The 19,434-nt window shown below is 40.6% G+C and overlaps 3 protein-coding genes across 5 annotated transcripts; 2 read left to right on the top strand and 1 right to left on the bottom strand.

Moving 5' to 3' along the window:
- Window positions 1-376: 376 nt before the first annotated feature.
- RB195_017137 (uncharacterized protein) lies at window positions 377-5,705 on the top strand (the record flags this gene model as incomplete). Of its 2 annotated transcripts, none has more annotated exons than XM_064183995.1 (6): window positions 377-469; window positions 542-667; window positions 1,093-1,188; window positions 2,707-2,836; window positions 4,404-4,483; window positions 5,547-5,705. In XM_064183995.1, 6 exons carry the CDS (start codon window positions 377-379, stop codon window positions 5,703-5,705), a joined length of 684 nt encoding a protein of 227 aa, XP_064039875.1. The 2 variants fall into 2 exon arrangements, with proteins under 2 accessions (XP_064039875.1, XP_064039876.1); XM_064183994.1 differs by lacking the exon at window positions 5,547-5,705 and adding an exon at window positions 4,576-4,644.
- RB195_017136 (uncharacterized protein) lies at window positions 4,662-6,813 on the bottom strand (the record flags this gene model as incomplete). The annotated part of the gene is made up of 3 exons (XM_064183993.1): window positions 4,662-4,760; window positions 6,599-6,708; window positions 6,792-6,813. 3 exons carry the CDS (start codon window positions 6,811-6,813, stop codon window positions 4,662-4,664), a joined length of 231 nt encoding a protein of 76 aa, XP_064039874.1.
- A 5,780-nt stretch (window positions 6,814-12,593) lies between these two features.
- RB195_017135 (uncharacterized protein) lies at window positions 12,594-16,928 on the top strand (the record flags this gene model as incomplete). 2 transcript variants are annotated; one of them, XM_064183992.1, is made up of 8 exons in its annotated part: window positions 12,594-12,690; window positions 12,943-13,086; window positions 13,160-13,222; window positions 13,277-13,326; window positions 13,393-13,512; window positions 13,896-15,127; window positions 16,370-16,724; window positions 16,782-16,928. In XM_064183992.1, the coding sequence occupies 8 exons, from the start codon at window positions 12,594-12,596 to the stop codon at window positions 16,926-16,928; spliced, it is 2,208 nt and encodes a 735-aa protein (XP_064039872.1). The 2 variants fall into 2 exon arrangements, with proteins under 2 accessions (XP_064039872.1, XP_064039873.1); XM_064183991.1 differs by having other exon boundaries at window positions 13,277-13,458.
- Window positions 16,929-19,434: the final 2,506 nt, after the last annotated feature.

Below are 19,434 nucleotides of genomic sequence, written 5' to 3'. Positions count from 1 at the left end.
ATCGCCTTAGGATCAGCTAACCTTCCTCGAATTATCCAGGTCAATAAATTGGTATCCGGTTTGTTTGGGAAGAAAAAAATACTGATTTGACACATCGGCTTTTCATCGGAATTGTAGGCTAGACACGCGTGTTCGTAAACAAACGATTCTGGATTGAAGTAAACGCTTTTGGCGCATCCCTAGCGGAATGATTAACGCCAGCCACTTTATTTTTCATTTATTTCTCTACTTTTTCCGGTTCAACCGAGAAAATGATTTTGCGATTGCTTCAGTCGAATATCAAAACCGGTTATCTTCAAGCTATCATGAAACTCAGCAACTTCTCAGCCTCCTATGGCTTCCCATTTACATCCTCGTTAGAATCATTACTGGTGAAATGTTACCAGGTCCATGCTCGTCGTGTTCAATTAGCGAACGTTTCGAGATCAAGAAACGAGTTAGGAAAGCGCAAAGAGATGCGATGGTGGACGTAAGTAGTCATTACTAATTAGCAATTAACAAATGAAATATATCCGGTTTCTTTCTCTTTCTTTATGTTCAGCTCGTCAATTCCACCATCGATACGTTCCTGTCAAAACCATGCGATGAACCGCAAGTGCTTACTATCCGTGTACCGGATATCAATGTTACCGTAGCTGAGCTCACGGTTAATGAAGCGTCATTCATTGTGAGTAGAATTCGAAGTTCGCGAGAATTTCATGCAATTTTGAGTTCGAGCACATTCAGCTTAAAGGCATCACTCCACCAATCTGAGGTGGTACGGATTTCAGGTGGAGTATTCGTATACGGGATGGGAGACTATGGAGAAAGAGGTGATTCCGTCCATTTCTTCCTAATTGCCGTAAAAAAACGCCCCGAAAGCTCTTCAGGCGTTCTGGCGCACTATTTTCTACAAGGAGTTCGACTGAAGCGCGCCAGCCTCCTGCGGCCCCGAATCTTCCGGACCTTTACCGCAATTGGAAATAAAGTGGACGGAAATACACCCTCCCCCCCTTTCCGTAGTCTCCCATCCCGTATACGAATACTCCACCTGAAATCTGCACCACCTCAGATTCATGGGGTAATGCCTTTAACTAAAGATGGCCATTACAGGTTAATAATCCTCATTATGACAAAATGTTGGAACAAGCCGAAAACAAGAAGAGAGTACACGCAGCATGTGCCGCTGCAAGGCAATTTCTCGTTGAGGTGATTTTTTTCCCTGTAGGAACGGAGAAAAAGAATGAAATTAAAGGTATCACTCCATGAATCTGAGGTGGTACGAATTTCAGGTGGAGTATTCGTATACGGGATGGGAGACTATGGAGATGGGGGTGATTCCGTCCATTTCTTCCTAATTGCCGTAAAAAACGGCCCGGAAGATGCGGCGCCGCACAAGCCTGGCGCGTTCCAGTCGAATTCCCTGTAGAAAATAGTGCGCCAGAACGACTGAAGCCGTATCTTCCGGGTCGTTTTTTACAGCAATTAGGAAGAAATGGACGGAATCACCCCCCTCTCCGTAGTCTCTCATCCCGTATACGAATACTCCACCTGAAATCTGCACCACCTCAGATTCGTGGGGTGATGCCTTTAAAGGAAGAGGAAGAAAAATCTATAGTTATCTCACAACGTTTCAACTCAAGTAATGGATGAAGTATTGATCGGTGTAGATAATTTGTACCTGAGAATTTTGCTTTCCTACTTCGTAACGTTCACTGAAACAGCGTTTTTATAAAAGAGAACAGATCATTGCTTGGTTCTCAGAAGAATTCACAGATACGACGACGTTTCATGAGCGCACCATTAGCAGTTGGTGATTATCGATCGAAAGTCATGACATGGCTGTGCTCGATCGATAATCACGAATAGCTGGTGACGCATGCACTGTTTTGCCATCGCTTCTGTGAGTTTTGCTGTGAGCATTTCTTGATATGGCATGACTTGACTTTCTTCACGTAAAGGCATCACCCCACGAATCTGGAGTGGTGCGGGTTTTAGGTGGGTTATGCCTATACGGAGATTATGGAGAGAAGGGTGATTACGTCTGTTTCTTTCTAATTACCGTAAAAAACGGCCCGGAAGATACGGCTTCGAGCGTCCCGCTACAACAAATTCGATTGTAGCGCGCCAGCCTTGTGCACGCGCCGTATCTTCCGGATCCTTTTTTACGGCAATCAGAAAGAAACGAGCGGAATCACGCTCCTCTCCCTAATCTACGATCCCGTATAGGAACTCTCCACCTGAAATCCGCACCACCTCAGATTCGTGGGGTGATGCCTTTAATCGGGGGCCGATGTCATCGCCTGACGCGATTACCCGCATTTTCGCCGAGGTGTGCCGTCCTTGAACACAGCTCTGCCCAACTTTCTCGATCTTCTGCGAGAGCTTGCACAGAATCAATCCATTCGTCGCTATTCCATATTCCGCGAAACCTTACGTCTCTCCTGAACTGCCTATCCACGCCGAGTGTCCTCAGGTCCTCTTTCACCGCCTCAGCCCAGGACATCCTTTTTCGGCCAGGCGGCCTCTTCCAGCTCGACCCCGACAAACTCCTCAGAACTCGTTGAACAAGACGATACGCCGGTCTCCTTAATATATGACCAAAGAAGCGAAGACGATTTTCTGTAGCCACTTTCTATGGCGGTGCAAGATGTTCTGATATTTTCCAAGTGTTGATACGACATACGTCAGCTTATGTATTCTTGACAATAAAAAAGCTCATTTCAGCACTCTATCACAAAGAACCCGTTCCCTCCTGACTTACAAAAAACTCGGAAGATTCCGGGACCGTTACCGGGACCAGATCGTGTGGACATTCCTATCCTTGGTGGAAATGGGCCGACCCACCGGGAACGAGGTATGTGCTTTTAACATCGATAAATAACTCTGAAAAGTTATGTCTAAGCAGCTTATTCCTTTGAAAAAAAAACTGGAAGCTTTTCTCTTTAACGCAAGAATTTTCCTAAAGAATCAGTCAATGTTAATGAAAACTTTTCATATCTATTTTGGATTGCTACTTTTCCTTCAGATCTAATTCTCTGTTATTTGTAATTAATTCATGATTCTCAGTTTGTCTGTCAGTAATATACGCCACTGTTAGAACTGCTCCCCAGCTTTGCATACCTCCATGTTACCACCACCAATCATCATGTCAACACCATCAATTATGTGTTTTCTATGAAATGAACTAGTCGTTTATAGAAAAACTAAACGCTGCTAAATGTGTCGCAAAGGAAATAACAAGGACAATTATAACAATAACGAAATTTTTTTGTATTAATTTGACTTCATTTACTCGTTTAATTTTTCCATTCACACATCTACGTTATAATTCCACACATTTCATTTCTCAATAAACATTGATGATCATCACTCATGGTGAATACATTGATCATCCGTCGTTGTATTCACCATGAGTGTCTATCACAGTGCCCCATCTTTCATGGAGGTTTACCAATCCGTGGGGTGCTGAGAGCCAAAGAACATCTCAACAACGGATTTGAGGTCAGTGAGAGAATTGAACCGCTTTTCCTTCTGAGAATGCTTAAGGGCCCGGAACAAGAGATAGTCTGATGGGGCGATGTCTGGAAATTGGACGTAGGGAGCCCGCTTACTAAGCCGGGGCCTCAGTTTCGCATGCGCCCGGCGTTGTTGTGGAGGAAGCGAGCGGAGGTGCGTCTCAGTCGCTTTTGTCGGATTTCAGAGGTCAACTGGCAGAGTTGCTAGGAAACTTTCTCGTCGACCGTCTTGTTTTCTGACAGCGGCATCCACAGCAGCATTAAGCGCGAGACCTAGAAGAAACAATGAAGCACTTTCCGTTGTAGTTTTTTCAGTTGTCACCGCTGCGGCGGCTGAACGCTTCGGAAGGAGCCGCTCACCGACTACCGTTATCTAAGATAATTCAGCTCTTGTCTCCTCTGGCGATCTCGTGCAGAGACTGCGATCGGTGCGGGCGAAGCACCAATGACTGGCAGACACTCGCCCAGCATCAACGGTTGGTCTCGATCACTCCGTGGGACCCCCACCTCGGTAAAACGTTGTAGAGCGTGTAGGTAAACCTCGATGGTGCTATTAGCACGACGAGTTGTGCAGCCATCATCGTGACTTTCGGGAACAGCTTCGAAAGGGCAAAAATCGTCATTTGTGTTCGCGAGAATGTTCCGAGTGTGACAAGTGGTTGAAACAAAAGTTGCTCTCAATGAAGAGGTGGAACTAGTTTTTTGAGAAAAAGAAAAATGATGCCTTAGCTTTAAAACGTCTTTTTCGAAAGAAAAAACAAGTAGTCAATCTAATATTTTAATACTATTTGTTCAGCAACACAGAAATTACAGTATTTTCAATTTTCCTATGTTTGATTATTAATTATTAGATGAGATCCATATTATTAGCTTTGATAAAACCAATTGACTATAATATTCTTTAAGCCGGATTCGTTCTTCATCCGAGCGGTATCGGTTCATCTTACACAACAGACGGAACTACCGTAGCATCCTCAGCTGTTAGTGTCAGTAAAAATTTCTGTTCACTTCGTCATTTATTTTTTGCCACTTATCAATTGTTACTTAATTATTGGTGAGATGAAAATGACTAGTTTAGTCTCTACCCCATGATCGATCATCGACAAACAATCCATCTTATCCAGGTTCATCGGATCAAAGAGGATAAAAAATGAAGAGTGACTATCATCTAAACGAGTAGTAAATAGATTTTTGACAATCTTTTAGAAACATAAGAAGCAACAGTGTAAATGTATAATTTTCTTGTATGATAAACTCTGAAACCTAAAAAAACCGTATTGATTGTCTGATGCTGGGAAAATAACCGTTGGGTTTTATCAGGTTATTACTTCTGTTTAATTTTGAATAGGTGTTAGTATTTGTGTTTGCGCGGATCCCCATGGGGTGGAACAGAGCGCAGAGAAAGAGAGTGTGGGTGAAGCGATGCGACCGCGCGGGTAGCGCAGGCGCGCTGCGACTATCCACCTAAACATGAATGACGGCGACTGTAGGGCCCTTATTTCGGAAGAAACTCGTTTATTTCTTCCAGAACGGTATTTTTCAATTGGAAATAGTCAGCTCATATTCATATAAGATTATAATAGAGAAAAAGAATGATTAATTCACATGGATATTATTGATTGTTTCAAATATTCTATAAATGCAGACTTGAGTTGAACATTTGTCTAAGATCTTCATTTTTTTTCTCTGAAGGATGACGTCGAATGGTTAGAAGCATCTAATGTCATTACGATTCACAAAAAAAAAACAATTAAAGCTTTATCAACTATGAATTACACCCGTACGCAAAGAAAAGAAAGCTAAATATCAAATCAATCAAATTGGAATCAATAATAATTACTTGAAAATCTTTCACAAAGATGAATAAAAATCTTACAGTAATCAATTAGAATCCGAAAGTCAGATTTAAGGTGGAAAATAGACTTTTCGGCCAACTCCAAGAAGATAATGATTAGCTTCGAGAAACTATGGGTGAAAAAAATTCAATAGAATCGAAAAGGCGTCGAATCCTGGGACGGCTTCTCGTCGGGAGGTTTTCGTTATCTTCAGGTATTGGTACTGGTACTCCTTGATTATCAACGTACACATTTTGTTGACGTGTTCGAATGGGACGACCAGCAAATGTTCCAACTTCATGCAACTGTAAAAGCGGACGCATCAGAAATCCAGAAACATCATTTTCAACGACTTTTTCTGGTTGTATGCTAACTTTATGTGCACATATAGGAGTTATACGTATTGATTAGTAGGTTGATGCACTTCAGGCCGATGAATAAAACCAATAAATTGTACTCAGAACACTTGGACGATATTTTTCATAATGACTCAGACCACTAGTGCTTTAATCAGAAACAGCTGTTAGAGCCTCATCTCTACTTCGGCTACTATTTGCTTTTGTGCTATGTTGTTGTTTTGATGTTTTCATTTTCTAAATAATTTTCATAGAATCGTTCCAAGCGAATTTTTCATGTTATTGTGGTGGGAAAAGAGAAACCTCATGAATACCTTAAATTACTACTAGAAATTGTAAATTACTCCAGAAATTTTTCACACTGAAAAGGCTTTGGACGCTGTAATTTTAGTGATAAAAAGTAGCTTTCGGCTATTCATCATCATATCACATCATCTATCCTATCCATCTATTATCTATCATATTCATCCATTATCTATCATATTCAACTTCATTTATCATGCTCCCGATTTTCATAGCACATCAATTTATTGATACCGAGAGTTTCACATTTTCTAGGAATTTTCTACGATTATTCTCGCCACTACAAGAAAAAAAAATTGATGAGAAAAGTTTTAGTTCCGCCTTTGTTCTCATTCTTGAAAAAGTCCATCGGTAATTTATTTTGAACTTGTTTCATATCTTTCCTTCATTTTTTTCCTTCAAATAAAAAAACTACCCGAAAATATTTTTCTTTCCCATTTATTGTTATTTGTTCGGTTCTGGATTTCTAAGGGGTTTCTAAGGTTTTCTATGGTCTACAGTTTTTCTGAAGTAAAAGGTTTCTATGTTTTTCAAACAAATACTCGGAATTCACCTATGGTAGCCAGTCTAAAATCTACCGTTGCTTCGGCAATATTGATTAACTAACCGATCGTGGACCTGCTATAGCGTCCGATCTTTCAGGGTAATCCTGTAGAAGTTTTAGTCTTGGATTCTCTCGTAGCTGATTCAATCGTTCTTGAAGAGTTTCGGAGAGCGCTGAAGAAGAGGATTCACCAAGTTGTACGGGAGAATTTCGCCGAAAATGACCGATCAAAGAGAAAAAAGTAGCGCGAACGAACCTTGTGAGAATAGTATCGTCATAAGAAGAAAGTGAACCGACGACGGAAAGTGTGACATTCTCTATCTATGACGCTGCCATAGCTAGCATCCACTTCTTTTTGTAACTACGCGTAAGGGCGTGGTGAAATGTCCTTTCGTAGCTATGCGGGGGCGGGAGGGGGCGGAAGAGCCGGGGGAATCGGTTACTTACTAGTAAAAAAAAGTCGAGAAAAGCAGTAGTATAATAATAGTGCAGAAATCACTCGAGGATTTAATGAATGCCCCTTGGGGGCTTTAATACACACTATAACTGATGATTTTCACACAGCATAATCGATAATTTTCACTTCCTGATCTAAAGATCAGTGAATGCCGGCATCGACATCAATTTAAGCACGATGCCGATTCACGAACCTTTCAATCAAACACACCTGACCGCACGATACGACTCTCCGTCCCGTTTGTTTAAATCGACCTCGATAGTTATTCGAAAAATCTTCGAATGATTGTGAAATGTGAAATGTTGATGTAAAATGATGACTAGAATAATATCAGAAGGCGGAGAGAAAAACGTTAGGAAAGAAAATGAGAAAATCGTGAGAATACCTTTACGATTAGATGACTAAGTGCCGAAAAACTGTTCATGAAGAGTTAAAGAATGAAGGTGGGCGGTACATTTCGGTTTTCCTACGAGATTGCTATAAATGGCTTCGTTCAGACGAGTGCAGCCCAGCCTTCCATTCACAATGAGATAGAATTGTTACGGATTACTTAGCAGTCTCTGGACAAATGTGATATAAACGCATCGATCGATTATTCTTCCAATGCATTCTTCCCTCGAAAACAACGAAGTTGTTAGTGTTGGGATCTCTCCATGAGAAGATAATAGATAAATCACGCGTTGATCATCAGTATCAAAGTGATCACGCTCGATTCTCCGTATTTGTTTTGAAAAACAGCGTGGGAAACGGGAAACGGCCTTGACGACCGAATTTTCCTACGACGAAGCGCCTGATGTGTCCCGTCTGCGGGTGGCACGGGCCACGTCATCAATCCAATAATTGTCCGCTCGTTCGCGTCACGTGCGCCTATGCCTGCCATGGCGCACGTGACGCGTAGTCAGGCGTCTTGCAGGAAAATTCGATCGTCAAGGCCTATTCCCACGACGTTTTTCAAACAAACAAGGGGGATTGAGCGCGATTGCGCTGATACTCGTGAGCCGCAAGTGAGCTAATCCTTATCTTTTCGAGAAGAGATCCCAGCATCGTCAGTTTTGTGATATGGTGGATTTAAAGGCGGTGTGTCACTGTTATGAAATTGACGACGATGGGATCTCTTCACAGATAGGTAGGCACAGTTCACGAATATGTGCGTGATCAATCAGTTGCTCTTAAAAATTCGGAAAAAGGGGTGGGAAAAACCCTTGTGTGATCCCGTCTTCCCAACGATACAACTTACTACATACAATGGAACAGGGATAATGTACAGGGGCCATATGACTCGACAGATGGATCATTTGAATTATTTTAGTTGGATCGCGGTCAAACTGTCAAAGAGTGGCTCACGTTCTATCGCGTACCAAGTTATGTCGTAGGCGAGACTAGACCAAAAAAGATAATTTCACACGCTTTTTTTTCTGGATTATAAGAGAGAATTGAGTGTAATCGTGCTCGTAGTCGCGAACTACACCTCTACTCAATAGCACCTAGCAATAACGTGCAATTTATATACAGATAATTTTACAACTATCATTAAAAGAAGAAAATAGAAAGGTAGTTTAAAATAGAAAGATAGAAAATACCTAAAATATAAGCGATACCACCCATGTCCGCTTCCAGTTATCTTCACTAACCGATTTCTCATTAGTTTTCTTGTGGAGAAAGCAATTAGAATTGTACTTACCAGTATTACACGAGGAAACCAGTCTTCTGACATGATAATCGGCCCCATTGCAATTTTCGACGACTTAACGACCTGTAGAAGCATCCATGAAGAAGCATTTAACTGTGCAATTCAATTCGTTCCTTCTACACTTAGAGTCGTACATTTCCCCCCTTACTTAACTCTTCCCAACCATATCCGATTTCGATTTTTCTCGAATACTTGGTGTGTTTCTGATCAGCCGTGCAATATGTATCATGTGACAATGAGAACCTATTCAAAAACCTGTGAAACTAGCTGAATTTATGGAGGACCCACGGAGGTTCGGGTGACGTCATCAGCCGTAGATGTTTTCTTAAGCGAAAATAGTGAAGGCCGGATTGGATAGCGCCTGTTGCCAGAGGTCATGACGTCATCAATTTTCATAGATAATGATTTCTGTTTTTTTTTCCCAACTTCCTCTTCAATAAAATGAATAGATGGAAACTCTTGGATTTACATTTATCTTTGGATTTTTCTTCTGAAAACAAAAAAAAAAATTATAAAATCCAATCTTTGAAAACAAAATTCCTTTTTCCGATTGATCATCGCTCACAGCTACTGCCAATCAACAAAAAAATCATTAGTCATTGCTAGAATTGACCTCGAGTGATTTTTTAAAAGTAAGTTTTAGTTTTCCATAACATTAGCGGTTAGTATTTGAATATTTGAAAATTTTATTAGAGATTTCAAGCGATGAAAATGCATCATTTTTGCTACGTGTCCGCGTGATTTTCTCATCGATTAATGCGCATGTAGTCATAAAAAAATTTCTTAAGGATAAACACAGGTAACTTCATGATTTTTCAATATACACATAATTTTTATGGTTGCGCTATGGTTGTTCTTCTCTCTCGTCTAAATTTTTGAAATTCGAAGAAAAGGTGATTTTTTGTTAGAAAATATTCTAGTTGTGAAGATTGAAGTACTTAAATATCGGAAAAAATTTAAACGGTGTTTAATTCAAAGTAAGAATCAAAATATATAAATACAAGATAAACAAATATAATATAAAATATAAATACAATTTAAATACAAGATTTCTAGGAGCATTAATATTTTTGTGTCTTGGAAAGTTTGAATTATTCGAACATTGCCACATAGGATTTCAGTACTTGAGGAGGGAAAATCTCAGATGTAGTCAAATGCAAAATTTCGAATGTGTAAGCTGTAAAAGAAAATATCTTTTTGTTCACTACAGTATACTACACGGTATATACTACGGAACCACTACAATTGTATAAAATATAGGTTTTGTTTGGTTTTCACGTTGAAATCCGTCCAAGAACGAGGCGAGTAGATCCTATTAGTGTCGTAATTTCGCGAAATTACTGTTGTTGTTGTTGTGTTAGGTGTCGATTACAGTTATGAGGTCGGTCGATACGTAGGATCCGTATTACTGCGTATAGATCCATGCATTTAACAGGTATCGGGAAGAGATGCGTGACCAGTTTAGTAAGTGACCCGCGCGTTCAGTTCTTCATATATCGTTGACGATTTGTTCCGATATAGTGAACACAATTCACGCTTCTTCTCATCTTCCTCTCTGCCAATCCTTCCAAATCGTGGAAAATTTTATTCTCCTTGTAATCCGTTTTCTATGGAAATTTCCTTTCCTCGGAAATTCACGAATGTTTTGAATTGGAAATCAATTTCTTCTGTTATTTTCCCGTGGATTATGTTTGTATTTTAGTAATTAACTACAATTTTCCTCACTTGACTTACTTATAACCTGGGCAACTCTCGCAGATCTTACGAACTAACGAGGTTATCTGCATCTTCGTCGCCGATAGATGTCCGGTCGTCCGGTTGATCATATATCTGAGCACTGGGATCCAATTCGCCGTCATCGATACTGGAGCTTGCGTAGAATCCATGTCCACACATCGTCGCTCCATATTCTGGAAAATGCTACGTCTCGCCTGTTAATGAACTTTAGATGAACGCTAAATGCTCTCAGCAAAGTCGTCCACGGACAAAATTCTGCTAACAATGAGGAAATAACACAAAGAATTCGTTTTTTTTTTTTTTTTTTTGAGCTTTTGCTTGTTTCGCCTGGCGATCGTCCCCTTCTTATTTACCCATTTGCTTGAGTATTTTCTTTTTCACTCAGTTTTGGTACTTTCTTCTTTTTTTTGTTTATTCCTAGTGTTTTTTCTAGTTTCAAACCTAGCCACAAAACATAAAATCCGTGCCAACGATTGTTCTAGAGCCTATTTTCTCCGGAACTAATTTTACTCAGCACATTACTAAAAAACTTGGTCTTTTCACAGTGCTGACTTTTTTTTAAATAATAATTTAAAAACTCAAAAAGGTGTTAAATCCTGCAAGAAATTATTTTCCCATTAGCATTAATGCTTCTTTCTTACGCCACTCCACTACATCTCTTGTGGTATCCCACTATTCACATATTTTTACAGGTATCAGGGCGGGTGTAGCGCAGTCGCTTAGAGGTTCCGCTTACTGCACAATCGATCGGAGGTTCGAATCCGCCCCAGTGTTCACCAAGCCTTTCATCCCTCCGGGGTCGATAAATTGGTACCAGACTTGTCTGGGAAGATAAAAACACTGACTTGACACATCGGCCAGCCCCCGCAAGTCATTGTAAGGCCAGTACCACACGTTCGTGAACCTCAAACGATTCTGAATTCAAGTGAACGTGGTGGCGAGGGTCCCAAGCGATTGATTAACGCCAGTAACTTTAGATCCAACTTTATCAGCGGAAATAGGCTTTTTTTCCGGTTAAATCTCCCTACCCGCACACCTAGTTAACATCCTTTGGCCAGATGTTTTTGTAGATGGTTATCTGTACCATCGTCGTAACTAACCACTATCGGCACGCGTTCCGAACTCTCCCTACTTTCTTCCGTGTTATCCTTAGTAAGGATCACGGAAACATTCGTGTGGAATCCATATGCAAGGCGAGAATGACCCATAAAGTTTCTTGTTCATTCGTACGTATACATAGTTATTCCTGAAACGAATGAACGTTAATGTTGCACAGCCACCCTGACTTCTGATCGATCTGTCCTTCTAAACTTCAACATTTTCCGGGTTTATCGACCACTTGTCCAGAGAAAATAATATTGGACGAGTTAACGGACAATTTTGGTAAATTTCAACTGTAGAATCACCGAATAGTTCGATATTACCGGACGAGTTACTCTGCACTTCTGGAGAATATGTATCCTTTTCATGTATTTGCCTCGGAAAAGTTTCTGAATTCAAATCTTTTAGTAAATTTATTAGTGAGAGGATCATCATAACTTTTCAAATTCCTTTCGTTTTCAAATTTTGTCCTCAATGAGTTCTCCATCGTTCTTCCCCTTACATACATCGTCTTTTTTTTCTTTTTTTTCTCATTCTCTACTTTTTCAGTTCTAATGAATAGAGTTCTTCAGCATTTTCTTTGGAATTCATGTTTTCCTCGATGTCTTGCAAATTTCCTGGACCATATAGCTACAGTAGTATCACTAAACTGGTAGAGGAAATGAGGAATGCACCTATAGCATAATTTCTTAAAATTACGTTACAAATTTTTCTAAATAGCATGAAACGTAGGAAATGAGGCAAGAAAGAGAAGTTTCTGGATATCACTTGCTGTCTTCTCACCTATTTTTGACGTATTTAACAGAAAAGTCGTAACAAAATGAAGTGAACTGCAGGACCTGTTCTTATCGTCCTATTCAAGAGAAGGTTCTATCCTGAAAGTCCTAAAGTTAATTCCAATAAGATATTAATTAATTTCTTATTATTTAACTAATTTCTTGTTAATCAAGCAATTAATACTAATTGATTAATAAATTATTTTAGTGACTGATCTATAGCTTTTCGCCAATTCCGTAATTTCTTATCGTCTTTCTATTTGTGACTTTTCGATTCTACTTGATATATTATTCAGGATGCGGCTGCTGCTGATATCCTCGATTTTGTGGGTAACGAGCCGTACGATGAAAAAGCCAGATTTATATGTGTGGCTTGAGCAAAATAGTTATATCTGTGAGTTTTTACCGCCGTTAGAAAAATTGGTTTTCGCTTATTTTGTCCTTTAATCTCAATGATCCTCGGTTGAACCTCGGTGAGAAATGCGTACAGTTATAACAAAAAAGCACTTTCTCACTTACAAAAAGGAGAACTGAAAACAACATTATTTTGTTTACAATATAACCAGTCACGCTATTCTAGTTTAATTTTAATTTTTTAAGATTAAAAATTTCCGCGGGTACACATCCTTGCAATCCGCATATTCAGGTGATCTCTCACTCTTCGGGAATTCTTTGCCGCACTTTTTGTCGCCAGACGAATCGAAACAATTTGCCTGCGACTGCGGTGATCCACTCATCAGTCGTGCTGCATGCGCTCGGCGATCGAATGAAATGCCGAACTGTCATGAAAGTAAGCGATTCATTGCGCTGCGCAAAGTATAAACCCTTTCTTCCCATTATTTATTTTCCATTTGTGTTTTTAGTTCCGGATCTTTGTATGCGAGAATATGCGATTCTTTTCACGGAAACTGGCGACCGATTGGCACGTATGTCACCATTTCAGTTGCTGTTCCGATTACTTTTATTCTTCCCAATTTCAGAGCCATTTACCACCAGAGCAACTACGACAACCACAGAACCATCGACAACAGTTACGGAGTTTATTATAACCAACCCACCAATAGTGCAACGACGGTCGCTTTTCCGTCAATTCCAGAGGCAGCCGATACCGCCGAGGAGGCCATCAGCCAGGAGAGAATTTGTGTTCAGAAACAGAGTTCCGGTAAGAACAGTGACAAGGCGGCCACCATTCCGGCAAAGAACGTTTACATTACAGGTGCGGACTTCTTTTTTTAAAATAAAATAAATTTGTAGAAAATAAGTAAAAAAAATTCCCTATTGCCTTAAAGGCATTACCCCACGAATCTGAGCTGGTACGGCCGAAAAAACGGCCCGGAAGACTAATCCGGAAGACGCACTATTTTCTACAACGAATTCGATTGGAGCGCGTCAGCCGTGTGCACACGCCACAGGCCTTTTTTTACGTCGATTAGGAAGAACTGGGCGGAATAATTTACTATCCCGTATAAGAATACTCCACCTGAAATCCGTACCACCTCAGATTCCTGGGGTGATACCTTTAATCCTTACGTTCAGTAGAGGTCCGTGGATAAATCAAGTGTGATTAGTAATAGTGAAAGACTATTACGCTCCTTTCAGAATCGCTTCCCATTGACTCGTCAACCCCCACGTCAACGGACGCGTCCTCTTCCGCGACTCCTGCCGTCGTCCCGCTTCCGAACGCGGCAGCGCGTTCAGCAGCAACCACAGCAGCTGAACAGAAGAATTTCGGTGAACTTCTTCGCCGCCGGCAGACAGTCTTTCAACAGAGGTAGAAGGCCAATAATTCCAAGAAGACCAACCACCACTACTACCACGTCTACCACTACGACCACCACATCTACAACGACGACCACCACACCCACAACCACACCCACTACGACCACAACCACTAAAGCGACAACAACTACACAAACAACGACACCAAGTACAACAACACCCACAACGACAACGACGGAGAAAACCACAACAACCACTAAACCCACCACCACCACCACAAAAGCAACTACGACCACAACACCGAAACCGACGACTACTACGAGAACTACGACAAGACCTACTACTACGACCAGAAAATCTACTACTACGAGCACAACACCTAAACGGACAACCACCACTACGGCCACCACACCAAGAACGACGACTAATATTGCGGAAGTGATTAAAATCAGCAAGACAGAGTTGTTGATCGCAGAGTTGACGAATAGGCTACGTGCAATCGGAAATAAGGAACCAGAACATCCATTTATGGGGCTGGAGGAGCTTTTCTTGAGTAGAAGGAAGTCAACCACTACCACTGCCACCACCACCGCCACCACCACCACCACTGCCAGCACAACGCAAGCAACAACGACGACTCCGAAGACAACGAAGATGCACGAGGTGGTCGACGATGAGGTCAGAAAAGAGTCCAAGATCACCTCAGCTGAAATAAATACAAGAGAGCAGCTGGCTAGGATTGAAGCAACAATACAATCAGGTCCTGTGAAGATGCCAGAGCTTACGTTAACGTCGAACGTAGCCGCAGCTACAGGAGCAGAGACCAAGGAGAAGGATGAAAAGAAAAATGAGGATACAGGAGAAAATCAAATGGAAATGACTCCATCCGGTGACAGAAACAGAAAAGAGACAACGGTTCTGGATGATCCTGTTCAAACAAGGGGGTCACCTACCGTAGAGGGGAAATCCACTGCAAAGGACGAGACGGGAGCCGTACCGGGACAAAAAATGACTAAAACTGAGATCACCAAGATTTCTTCGATGAATCAAGAGGAAGCTATAGAGTTCATCAGGAAAAAACTTGAACAACTCGAAGTTCGCTTCATGGAAACGTGAGTTTTTTTTTCTGGATTTCATGTAATTATCCGAAATGGGCGCCTCAAAATTAGACGATTCGAACATGAAATATGATGATGGTTAGAATTGTGATATTCTGAGAAATGATAAAGTAACGAGAACTGGTCCCCGTCTTCCCACTGTTCTAATTTTCATATGTTTAATGCAAACTTGTAAAGGAAAGAATTGTTTCAAATGCATACATGACAATCAGGCGATCCAAAATCCGAAAAAAAGATCGGAGGAGCTCTCTTGTTAATTAATAGAAAAAAAACCTAGGTCAACAATTGAATTATATCCCACATTTTTTGAATTCGCTAAGGATTAGAAAATACAGTGGAAACAAGTAAAAATTGAGCATTTTAGGCAAAATAACATCTTTTAGAAAGTCATTACGTATATATTAATATTAAAACCAGCTTTTCAACCTTTTATCACTAACGCCGTCTTATCGATTGATCAGCGATTAGAAGCATCTTATCACGAAACGGTTGAGATATCTCCACGAGTAGAGAAGGATCTGGGTGGCGTGGAATTACGCGATCAAATCTCCCATAATCCAACAAAAGACGTGTGAAACAGCTTTGTTTGGTCCCGTATCCCCAACGATGCAACTTATTACGCAGTAAAACACGGGCACTTACATCGTCATCATCCATCGTTCGCAACTGGCAACCAACCAACCAACTAAGGTCTTAGACGCTTTGTAGATTGTCATCCTTCTATCATTTGTAATAAGTTGCATCGTTGGGAAGACGGGGTCACAAAAGACTGTTTCACAGTGCCTTTTCTGGTTAGAGGTGTCTTGCGTTAATCAATCCGCTTGGGATGCGCCATCGTGTTCACTTCAATTTAGAATCGTTTGAGATTTACGAACGCATAATTAGCCTGCACAATGACTCGGGGGGTCCGAGGCGGTATCAAGTCAGTATTCTTATCCTCGCAGACAAGTCTGGTACCAATTTATCTACCCCGGAGGGATGAGAGGCTCGGTTGGCACTAGGGCGAAATTGAACCTCCGATCGATCACGCTGCAGCCACAGTGGAATCACTTACCGACTGCGCTACACCACCCATCTCTTCTTTTTTTCTCTCTCTCTTCCTTCTTCTACTTAACTAGAAGAAATTGATTGTGATTTTTTTGATTGTGACGCCCATATTTGTGGGCTACACTCATAAATCCTTCCAACTCAATTTCTACCACCTATATTTTATAATTTATGTATTTATGTGTTTAGTTTTGAAAGAGGTGCTGCACCTACCGTCAAAGAATCTCGAAAACCTGATGATCTCGTCGCTAGCGACGACGAGGTGGTTAACATTCGACGACAATCACGTCTGGACTCTCGACGTCGCAACGCTGATCCCGAGATCACCAGTGCTGGAACATTTCTAGAAAGTCTCGACAAGGTTGAGACAATTCTAAAAGCTGTAGATTCTAAACCGGAGGAAGGGCATAAGACAAACGAAAAGAAGACGAAAGTTGTAGAAGGTTCTGGAAACGAGACACCTAATCCGGAAACGGTAACTGTCACCTACACAGTTACCGAATCGGAACCGTACACCTCAGTGGAGATGTTGACAAATGAACCAGTGAGATAATTTTTATCCATATAATAGTCCTAAATTTATCTAGCTAATTTTTTTTAGGAAACTTCAACGCTTAGAAGCAAAGGTTGTACGGATACCCATGAACTGTGTCCAACGTGGAAAACAGCAAAATTGTGCTCAACGAGCCCGACGTTCATGTATAAATTCTGCCAGGAAGCTTGTGGATTTTGTAGTCAACGAGAATAGTTTACGGTTTATCTTCATTAACTATTTAGTGCCAGTGCTATGAGCTCATACTGTTCTTAGTCATTTTATGTGAAAATTATAACTTAATAAATGTGTTTGCTAACGGGATTGTTCGCAACCACATCTTTAAGCAGTGTTTTCCGGAAATGCGACAAAATCTTGGAGAAAGTAGAGGTCAATGATGCAGTTCCTTAACCTGATGATAGGAAAAAAGAAGGGTTATTACCCTGATATGAACGAAAAATTTTACCAGAAAGATGTAATGCTGGAAATTTCTCAAGAAATCTTCGTGATCTTTTATTAGTTTGTTAACTCCTTGTGCTACTATGATGCAACACGTAAAGGCATCACCCCACGAATCGGAGGTGGTACGGATTTCAGGTGGAGAGTTCCTATGCGGGGTTCTAGATTACGTAGAGGGGGGTGATTCCGTCCATTTCTTCTTAATTGCCGTAAAAAAAAACGGCTCGAAAGATGCGGCACGTGCACACGACTGGTGCGCTCCAATCGAACTCCTTGTGGAAAATACCGCGCCGGAACGCTCGAAGCCGTATCTTCAGGGCCGTTTTTTACGGCAATTAGGAAGAAATGGACGGAATCACCCTTCTCTCCATAATCTACGTCTCCTACGACGAGGCATAACCCACCTGAAACCCACACCACCCGAGATTCGTGGAGTGATACCTTTAAGAAGTCGAAACGAACGCAGGTTGTATTTTCCAAGATTTGAGGTAAGACTGCTTTCGTTCCTCGCGATGTAAACATCTGGAATGCTCAGAACTTTCCCAACACTTTCCGAAAAACTCCTGGGAAATGCACTCAAAAAAAAAACTAACATTTTGAAGGAAAATTCCCCATTTTTACTAGTTATTTTATGCAACAACGATCATATTTTTGTAGCTATTGTGAGAATGTTTCATTGAATTTGAAACTTGGTCAGAAATTCCGGAAAAAAAAATTCCATTTAGCAACTAGAACAAGAAACTATTCTAGAAACCATCCTTTACTTTTTTTTGAAGAAATCATTTTTTTCTCGCTTGATAAGAAGCTTTTTAGGGCTTATTTTCCTTCTAGAAGAAGTTTTGATCACGATTTCAGAATCACTGTGGGGTTAAACTATCCAGAGAAGAATCCAAAAACACAGGCATTACATCAACAGCTGAATATTTTCTGTGTCCTTCTTTCATTGTGCAGCACCTTTCGAATGCGTATAAATAAACAAACACGTCATTAAATACCTAAACAAAAATGGTAGCGGATAAAACTTGCATTGATTCGAATTGCTAGTTATTTTTTTCCCTATTATATTATGGCAATATTTTGTAATATTTTTTATTTCTTTCTTTTCTCTCTTATAGCACTTTAATTCGAATGAAACTTCTAAGGAACATTAGTCAGAGCTGCTGAAATATGTTCTTTGTGCTTTTCATCTGCATTTTCTTCTTTAAAGTTGTGTAACTCAATTTTAAAGTGCTAATTTTTACCGGGCGCCGATATGAGAACAGTTTCAAGATTAAAATTAGAAAAAAAAATCCAGGAGCGATTCACGAGGAAAAGAATTGATCAAGAAAACCTGAATATAAAAAAATTGCTACGGAACTCGCAAAAAATCTCATCATACTTTTTTTCTGAAAAGAAATTCATGTACTTCTAGAAGATAATTTGTACATTTCTTGGGACAAAATTAGAATTTTCCTATTATTTATTCTTTGAATCTTCCCATTATTTATTGATATTACACTGAGGTCTCGTGATCGTTTCAACACAATTTTTAATGCTCACTGACATATGTGTAGCTAAAAACGTGATCAAGCTATAGATCATAAATCAATGTCACCAATCAATACGCTGATCATCAGGGAATCACTGGCCAACTTATATAGTTGTCATTCTCCTTATTTCATCCATCTACTCTCACAAGTAAGAAGAAATTTTTCGCTGAAATCTAAAGAATGATCAGCCTTGATTCTCTATTTATATAATTTCTGGATCTCCAGCAGCCCAACAAATTCCTATGGTTCAAATGATTTTCAGGCAGCTAAACGAACCGGAGTGGGGGTATTCCCAGAGCTGAAATGAATATGTATTGGACAATCTTATATCTCGTTTTATAATTTTCTATCCCGCTAGAAATCTGTTCTTACTTCAATCCTTTTCTGATCCTCTGGATTTTTACGACGAACATGGACATGAGTTTCAAAGCAGACTAAAAATACCAACATCGCTGCACATTTTGTCCGGTAAATTTCGTCCAGGATAAAACCGTGAGCGATTTGCGTCAGCTCCGGCTCGGCTCCCACACAGCCACTTAACTAATTTATTCCATCTGTTCACTGCCGCTTCGATCTAAACGTAATGCGAAAGTCTCTGGTGTTTGTACGCTCTTTGAGTGAGAATCGAGGCGGAGTTGTGGTCCTGTGTGTATGTGTGTGTGCGTTTGACTCCCCGGCCATTACACACTATTCCTGACGAGGGCCGACCCGACCGCCCTCACGCCGCTCAGCTC

This window comes from Necator americanus, chromosome II, assembly GCF_031761385.1.
Source record: "Necator americanus strain Aroian chromosome II, whole genome shotgun sequence".
Classification (NCBI taxonomy): Eukaryota; Metazoa; Nematoda; class Chromadorea; order Rhabditida; family Ancylostomatidae; genus Necator; species Necator americanus.
This window is presented reverse-complemented; position numbering and strand designations above follow the sequence as displayed.